This window comes from Drosophila ananassae (genome assembly GCF_017639315.1).
Source record: "Drosophila ananassae strain 14024-0371.13 chromosome 4 unlocalized genomic scaffold, ASM1763931v2 tig00000245, whole genome shotgun sequence".
Taxonomy (NCBI): domain Eukaryota; kingdom Metazoa; phylum Arthropoda; class Insecta; order Diptera; family Drosophilidae; genus Drosophila; species Drosophila ananassae.
Window position 1 is genome coordinate 260,195 of NW_025319049.1, and position 8,270 is coordinate 268,464.

The 8,270-nt window shown below is 34.6% G+C and overlaps 1 protein-coding gene and 1 non-coding gene across 2 annotated transcripts; one reads left to right on the forward strand and one right to left on the reverse strand.

The window, feature by feature from the left end:
* Nucleotides 1-858: 858 nt before the first annotated feature.
* On the forward strand, nt 859-943 carry Trnal-cag. Its single transcript has one exon. It is a non-coding gene; the product is annotated as a tRNA-Leu (tRNA).
* Nucleotides 944-3,152: 2,209 nt separating this feature from the next.
* LOC123258123 lies at nt 3,153-4,306 on the reverse strand. Its single transcript, XM_044718003.1, has 2 exons — nt 3,292-4,306; nt 3,153-3,231 (listed from the first exon to the last, which is right to left on the reverse strand). Exons 1-2 carry the CDS (start codon nt 4,304-4,306, stop codon nt 3,170-3,172), a joined length of 1,077 nt encoding a protein of 358 aa, XP_044573938.1. The 3' UTR covers nt 3,153-3,169.
* Nucleotides 4,307-8,270: the final 3,964 nt, after the last annotated feature.

Below are 8,270 nucleotides of genomic sequence, written 5' to 3' on the forward strand. Positions count from 1 at the left end.
TGCGATTGAAGTCGCCCTCAAGTCCATGACCCACGGCTTCGTGTAACAATATTCCTGGCCAGCCTGGACCTAAAACGACTGTCATTTCTCCGGCTGGAGTTGGAATTGCTTCAAGATTTACCAGTGCTTGTTCTAACGCTTGGTTTGCAACTTCTTTCCACTTTTTCTCAGAAATAAACTTACTATAAGAGTCCCTTCCACCATGCCCTGCAGAACCTCTTTCGGTACGGCCATCTTTTTCTACAATGACTAGCACATTAAAACGTACCAGAGGCCTGATATCGCTTAATCTGTGATCACCCTTTATTATTTGTACAACTTGCCATTCTCCACTTAGAGTTATTTTTACTTGCTTCACGCAGTTATTTTTGGACCTTACATACTCATTAACCTCATTGAGTAGCTTAATCTTTGAATTCAGATCCATTTCATTTATAGGGTTAATCCTCGAATATAGGCTTTTTGTCTCTTCGTTTAAATTTATTGAATTTGTCTTGTTTAAAGACACTGAGCTTTTTACCATAGAAGCAGCATTACTAATTTCTTTTTCGCTGATCTCAGAAGAACAAACGAAAGATGTACTATCTTCACAAAAAGACCTTAAACCAAATCCCCTTCTAGTATTCAAGTCCATGTGTTTTAATATGTTATCCTCAAAAACCAGGGACTCCGACTGGCAAAATTCTAGAAACAGCTCACCACCATCGCTATTGCTCAAAGCGTTATTGACTATTTTATATACGTTATTAATATTAACATTGTTTTGAGCAAAAAATATTTGATCTAGATTTGGCATTACCTTTGAACTAAAAATTGTTTAAGTATATTATTTAACTTTAACATAGTAAACTATAAAAAGCCCGGGTGGCGGAATTGGTAGACGCGCTAGCTTCAGGTGCTAGTAACTTTTTAAGTTGTGGAAGTTCAAGTCTTCTCTCGGGCACTCTTAGCTTCCATATTGCTTATTGAATTAATTAATGTTATAATATAACATATTAGGTAATATTTATGCTATGTATGGTGAAAAAGATAAGTTAGCCTACAGAAAGAAGGTACGAACTTACTCGAAACGCTTAGTTACTACACTATCTACTATCTCTTTCATTGGATACATAGCGGCATTGGTCTTGAATATTCCTGTCTTAAGTCTGTATTTTAGTATTGCCGGCACTATATTCAGTGCACTTTCGTTTGCTTTAAATATATGGTCACTAAATGATCATTCCCGACAACAGAATCTTAATAAGAAATCTGGCATAAAAAACACTCCAGGACAAAAAAAGTTAACAAAGATCTATCTTGATATAGCATCCAGTGCTTCATTTCTAATAGGAGGTATTGCATCTATGTCGCTTTTTGAGTCTTCTGTTATTTATTTTGTTTCTACGCCTTTTTTTATTCTAGGCTGTGTTATTATGGCAGCTAATATCGTTCAAACTATGATTAGTGAACCACAGACAAAAAACGCCCTTGAGAATCTCTCTTCAAATACTGCAAGAGTACAAGCTTAAGTATTAACTTATACAGGAATATTAGCTATATAATTCCACTGAAGGAAGCCATTCAAAAGAGTTCGATGTAATTAGCGTCAAAAAAGTGTAAGCAGAAATTGTGGGCTTATTGGGGTAGGAGCTCTTAGTACTCCTACTTCCACATCAATTACTTGAATAATTGCTCAAGCTATCAAAATAAAAGTTTTTATTCAGTAATTTGTGTATAAAGGGTACTATTTTACTGGTAGTAAAATAAATCAGAATGAAGTCTATTTTATTAACGAGGCCTTTATTGGATTCGTTCAATACAAGAAATATATTGAGAAAGTATGGATACAAAGTTTATATAGAACCAGTATTCACAATAAAGTACTTAAATCCTGATATATCTGCGTACGAATTTGACGTTGTGATATCTACAAGTAAAAACAGTGTAAAGGCTTTTAGTCAAATATGCAAAGAGGATGACTTTCCGATTATTACAGTTGGTAATTCAACCATGCAGGCTGCAAAAAATTTGGGATTTTCTGATATAATCTCAGCAGACAGCAACGTTGATGGTCTGATATCATTCATAAAAGCTCATTATTCAAACGCAATAAAGTTCTTGTATATAAGGGGACAAGAAGTATCATGTGACCTCAAAAAGAGATTATCTGAAGAAGATTTTAACGTAAGAGAAGTTGTACTCTATAAAACAATCATTAAAAGGAGTCTAACTAATAGGTGTAAAAATTTACTGTTGGATGGTAAAATTGATAGCGTTGCTTTTTTTTCCTCACAGACAGCAAGGGTATTTTGTTCATTAGTTCTAAAAAGTGGGCTATCTCATGTGATGAATAATACAGTTGCATATACCATGAGTAAAAACATTGCTGATAGTTTAAAGTTAATCAAGTGGAAAAAAATTATAACATCGAGGTTGCCTACTGGGGAGAGTTTAATTGATATAATTAATAAGGATTGCTGATGCTAAAGATTGCAACTTGGAACGTAAACTCCATACGTAAAAGAGTTAATCAACTTTGTAGTTTTATAGTTGATAGTCAGATAGATATAGTTTTGCTGCAAGAGATAAAATGTACGGAAGAGCAATTTCCTTATGCAGAGATAGAAAAGTTAGGATATGAATATGCTATCTATGGACAAGTTGCAAGAAATGGCGTTTGTGTTTTATCTAAATATCCAATACTGGAAAAGTTTAAAATTGACATTGTAGAAGGTTATCAAGAAGCGCGTTATATAGAGTGCATAATAAAGCACAATAATCAGAAGGTAAGGGTGGGAAGTGTATACGTTCCAAACGGTCAAAGCCCGGACTCTCAAGCATTTGAATATAAACTCAAGTTTTTTGATAATCTATATGAAAGGATGAGCACTTTGTTAAAGAATGAAGAGTTAACTATTATAGCTGGCGATTATAATGTTGCACCGGATGAAATTGATGTCTTTGATTCAAACTTATTGAATGGCCAAGTGTGCTTTCATATAAGAGAACGTGAGAAGTTAAGAGCGATCTTGAATCTTGGGTTTAAAGATGCGTTTAGAATATCTCACCCAAATTTGCAACAATTCACTTGGTGGCATTATCAAGGCAATTCACTCAGAAATAATCAAGGAATGCGAATAGATTATATGCTGTTATCACCACAAGCTGTAGATAAATTGGAAACATGCTACATAGATGATAGATTGCGTAAGCTAGAAAATCCGTCTGACCATACTCCTGTTGTATGTGCTATAGAATAATAGCAGATCTCTTACACAATTCACTTTTAGCAAACCTGAGTAGTCTTACCTTTGCTGCTCTGTGGTTCTTCCCTTCGTTTGTTTTCCTTTCCTGTCCAAGATTGATCGCGCTGCTCACTCTTTTCGTTTTCCCTGTTGTTTCTCTGGGAAATTTGCTCAGGAACAGGTTGTTGTTCACTCTTTTCTTTTCCTTGGGAAATTTGTTCAGAAACAGAAATGGGTTGCTCACTCCCTTTAGCCTTCTCGACTGGGGTTCCTAAAATTTTATTGATGCCATCGCTAATTTCATTACCCCATTCTTTTCTTTCCTTTTCATCCCGTGAATGAGGGTTATACAAAGTACCTTTTTTGTCATTTGAAAAAAGAACCTCCACTCCTCCTTTTATGGCAAATATTGTGCCGATAGCAGTAAGAACTACTCCGAGTGTAGTAGGACCAAAAATTAACATTGGAATAGTGGAAAGAAGGACAGGAAAAAAGATCTTGCTTAAGAACGTTGTTACCATCTCTTCATCACTGAGTGGTGGTTCATCCTCTTCTTTTTTATCTTTACCTAAGAATGGTATTTTTTCTTTCATCCCATCCATAAAGGAGCCAGAAATATTTTTCGGGTCTATTTTGATCCCTCCAATTAGCAGCAGCAGCATTTCCAATACAAACTTTATGGATGAATCTTTAGCTTCTGTACCGCGTATATCAGCTACACAGTCATCTACTACTTCTTTTATTTTACCATTCTTGAGATTCTCCTCATTAGCTAATTTTTTCTCTCTAATTTTCTCAAATACGGAAAGTAAAAACTGAGAAAAATTCTCTTCACTGAGTGGTTCTACATCTTCTAGCTTGACATTATTGAATATAATTTGATTCTGACTTAGCATGAAAGCGAGTACTGCCTCGTCATCTTCCTTTAATTCTTTAGGTTGTACTTTGTTTTTTAGCAATTGTATAAAGGCATCATGGATTACCTGATGTTCCTCTTTTTCAAAAATTTTCTCATCTTCGTTAGTTACCTGAGTAGGTAACTTTGGAGGTTTTGAACTTTTTACTTGTGGGCCTGTCATGGCTGACCTATTTGCATTTGCTATGTTCTATTCTAACATATTTTTCGTATTAGTTCAAATGATTTATACTCCTAGAATTCACGATGTTTAAGTCATAATTAAGGGAATTTAGACCCCAGTTGTCGCCAACTTTTATTTCTACTTCAAGTGGTACAGAAATTTCTATTGCATTTTCCATTATATCTTTCATAAGTTTTGCTGTTTCTTGTACCTTTTCGTCTTCTACTTCAACCAGTAGTTCATCGTGAACCTGGAGGATTATTTTACCTACTTTTAATTGGTCAAAAAGCTGAATCGTCGCACGTTTTATTATATCAGCGGCGGTGCCTTGCAGTGGTGCGTTTATTGCTGCCCTTTCTGCAAATTGTCTTACATAAGGAATTGTATTATTTATGTCTCTCACAAAGCATCTCCTGCCAAACAAAGTTTCTACATAACCATGCAATCTTGCGATAGACACTGCTTTTTCCATATAGACCTTTATTTCTGGGTAACAGGAAAAATAGTAATTAATGTATTCAGCAGCCTCCGCAATGGTAATTCCAAGCCGCTTTGCAAGACCAAATGGGCTAATGCCATATATAATTCCAAAATTAATGGATTTTGCTTTGCGTCTTAATTGCTCATCTATTTCTTGCACTCCAAAAACTTGCCTAGCGGTGATATCGTGAATATCTTGTTCGTTTGCAAAAGCTTCTTTAAATGCTGCAACGTTTGCAACGTGTGCCAGGAGTCTCAATTCTATTTGTGAATAGTCAGCAGAAATTATCTTATGCCCTTTTGGCGCAATAAATGCTTGTCTGATAAGATTTCCCTCTTCGCTTCTGATAGGAATATTCTGTAAATTAGGATTGCTGGAGCTCAGCCTTCCAGTTGCAGTTGCAGTCGTTGAAAAGCTTGTGTGTATTCTACCATCAAGTGGATCAACTTGCTTTATTAATGCATCAGTGTAGGTGCCTTTTAATTTACTTAAATGTCGCCAATTTAAGATTTTACTTGCGATTTCTACCCCTTCTTCTTCGAGTGCCTCTAGAACTTCATAATTGGTGCTATACGATCCAGATTTTTTTGACTTTTTCTTTTTATTAAGCCCCATTTTGTTGAATAAAACATCACTTAATTGTTTTGGCGAAGCAATATTAAATCTTTCTCCTGCCAAATTATATATCTCATCTTCAAGCACGGCAATTACCTGCTGAAATTTATCGGACAGCTCCTGTAATTTTTGTATGTTCAGTAATATCCCATTTTTCTCCATATCAAATATTACTTTCATAAGTGGCTTATCGAAGCGCTCGTAAATTGTGAACAATTTTTCCTGAAATAACCTTTGCTTTAGCTTTTCATGAATTGCTATTAAAGTTTTTGCCGAGAAAATTTCTGCATTTTCACTCAAATTATGCGCAACTATGTTTGGAATACTGTGATCGTGTTTTCCTGTATCCAAGCTATACGACATTATCATCAAATCATCAACTGAATCTAACATCTTCTCTGTTGCAGGGAAGATTTTCCTGATCTCTTTAATGTTATGTATTATTTTAAGCACTCCATTTGAGAGTAAAGTTGAGTTAATTGTAATAAGTGCATCTTGTATGCTGTCTTGCTCTATATAAAAAATATTACTTTCGCTATAAGATAGACTTAATACATTGTTTTCAAGGTGGTAATGAATTGCAATTTTGCCTTCATATCTACAATGCTCCAAAAATTTCTCTAACTCTTCACTACTATATTCTATTTTCTCTTTTGTGCTAGACCCATTATAGGAAAAAAGCTTTTCCATTTTACCTATTAAAGAATTGAATTCATACTTCTTTAAAAAGGATAATAGTTTTTCCATATTTGGAGGGCGAACTTCACATTTTGCAATATCATGTTGAAGGTCTACTTTTTCGCATAGTGATAAAAGTTCTCTTGAAATTAGCGCTTTTTCCTTATGTTCAGCAAGAATATTACGAATCCTCGTTTGCTCGATGTTATCAATGTTCTCTATAATATTATTCAATGAATCAAATTCATCTAATAATTTAGTGGCAGTTTTTGGGCCTATTCCTGGAACGCCTGGAATGTTATCAGATGCATCACCAGTTAGAGAAAATAAATCAAGAAGCTTGTTTGAATTTACACCAAATTTTTCTACTATTTGTTTTTCATCTATGTATATATTTTTAATAGGATCAAATATTAGAATATTGTAATTCAAAAGCTGGAACAAATCTTTATCTGATGAAACGACTACCACTTTAAAGTCTTGGTGGTTGGCGTATTTTGCAGCTAGTGTTGCGATTATATCATCTGCTTCATAACCTTCAATCTCTTCATAGCTGAGGTTAAAAGCTTCTACCGCTTCCCTCAGTATGGTAAACTGTGGAGTTAGATCCTCAGGAGGCGTTACTCTGTTCGCTTTGTACTCAGGATATAAATCGTGCCTAAAATTCTTTTTTCCTGCATCAAGTGCTATAGTTAAATAGTCCGAATGGGCAATGTACTTAAGAACCATATTCAGAAAGCCATATACACCACCTATTGGCATTCCTGTTGTGGTAATTAAATGAGGTAGTACATAGTAAGCTCTGAAAAGAAAACCATAGCCATCGATGATTGTGAAAGTTTTTTCTTTCATTGTAGATATTTATGCGTGCTTTTGATGGTCCACTATTTAGCTGAGAAAATCAAGTTTTTGTTTTTCTGCTTTTGAGCGTTGTAAGAGATTTTACCGAAAATAGCATTCATGATGGGGATGTACACATATGTAATATTAAAACCTAGTAGAAGAAATTTGACCTTACCCAGAAAAAGTGGAGAGAAAGTGTGGAATGTTTTTTACAAAAAGAATGATGCATCAAATTGTTCTGGAATGCAATAGTTAATAGTGACGTTGTTTGTTATAAAAAATTTCTATGTATTCAAATATTGCAGTTCTAGTGTGTTGAGCAGAGTGTTGTGAAGTATCAATAAGTATTTCTCTTTTCAATGAGCTAAAGAAGCTTTCTGCAACAGAATTGTCGTAACAACAGCCTTTATTACTCATCTATATTCTTTACAGCTAAGAGATATTGATACCCTTGCGCAGTATATTGTGAACCTTGGTCACTGTGCAGCAGTAGATTTTTAACAGGTTTACGCCTATTAATGGCCATTAATAAAGAGTTCATAACCAATTGTTTATTTATTGCACTACTCATTAACTACCATACGTGAGAATTATTGCTGCCAAATATAGCCATCCCTCCTTGGTTTTGATGTAAGTAATCCCATACTTTATTTGGTTGATCAACAATAAAGTTTTGATCTAGTATATTGGGAGCTACAGCTCTATTATCTGTTTGTTGTTTTTTAATTTTAAACTTTCTTCTCAGTATAGCCCTGATGTCATTTTTCTGCATAATACTTTGCACCGTTTTCAAATTGCAACTTTTACCCAAAGCCTTCAATTCAGCATGAATTTTAGGAGCTCCATATCTACATTTAGAAACTTGATATATTTTTTGAATAGCTTCGAGTAGCTCTTTATTTGCTGATTCTCTACTGCTTATTTTTCTTGTGGTCCACTTATAGTAGCCACTAGCAGAAAATCCTACATAATTCCTGTACTTTATAGCAGTTACTATATAAAAAAATATTTTACTCTTTTTGACTGGCCAGGGCTTTTTTTTAAATGTCTCTTTCCCTTGTTACTCTTGCTTTGTAAATCAAACCTCTCTTTGTCATAAGGTGCTACATCTGGAAATGCATTTGCCGCTGACTTTTTTTCGTTATATTTCTTCATCCATTTTCCTAATACACTATCCCTTATTCCTAGATCTCTTGCTACTTTTGCAACTGGTTGACCTACCTTTCTTTGTTCATTTGCCAGCTTAACAGCTTCCAATTTGAATTCTGCCGTATATTCTCTTGCCATTTCTAATCCTCCAAAATTTTATTTTACCCGAAAAAACTCTTTTCTTTCTCTCCACTTTTT

Bases quoted from the DNA above. Each gene is read 5' to 3' on its own strand.
- LOC123258123 (XM_044718003.1), bottom strand. From the start codon at position 4,306: ATGACAGGCCCACAAGTAAAAAGTTCAAAACCTCCAAAGTTACCTACT. The intron at 3,232-3,291 runs GTAAGACTACTC...ATTATTCTATAG, and splicing joins AGAACCACAGAGCAGCAAAG to CACATACAACAGGAGTATGG.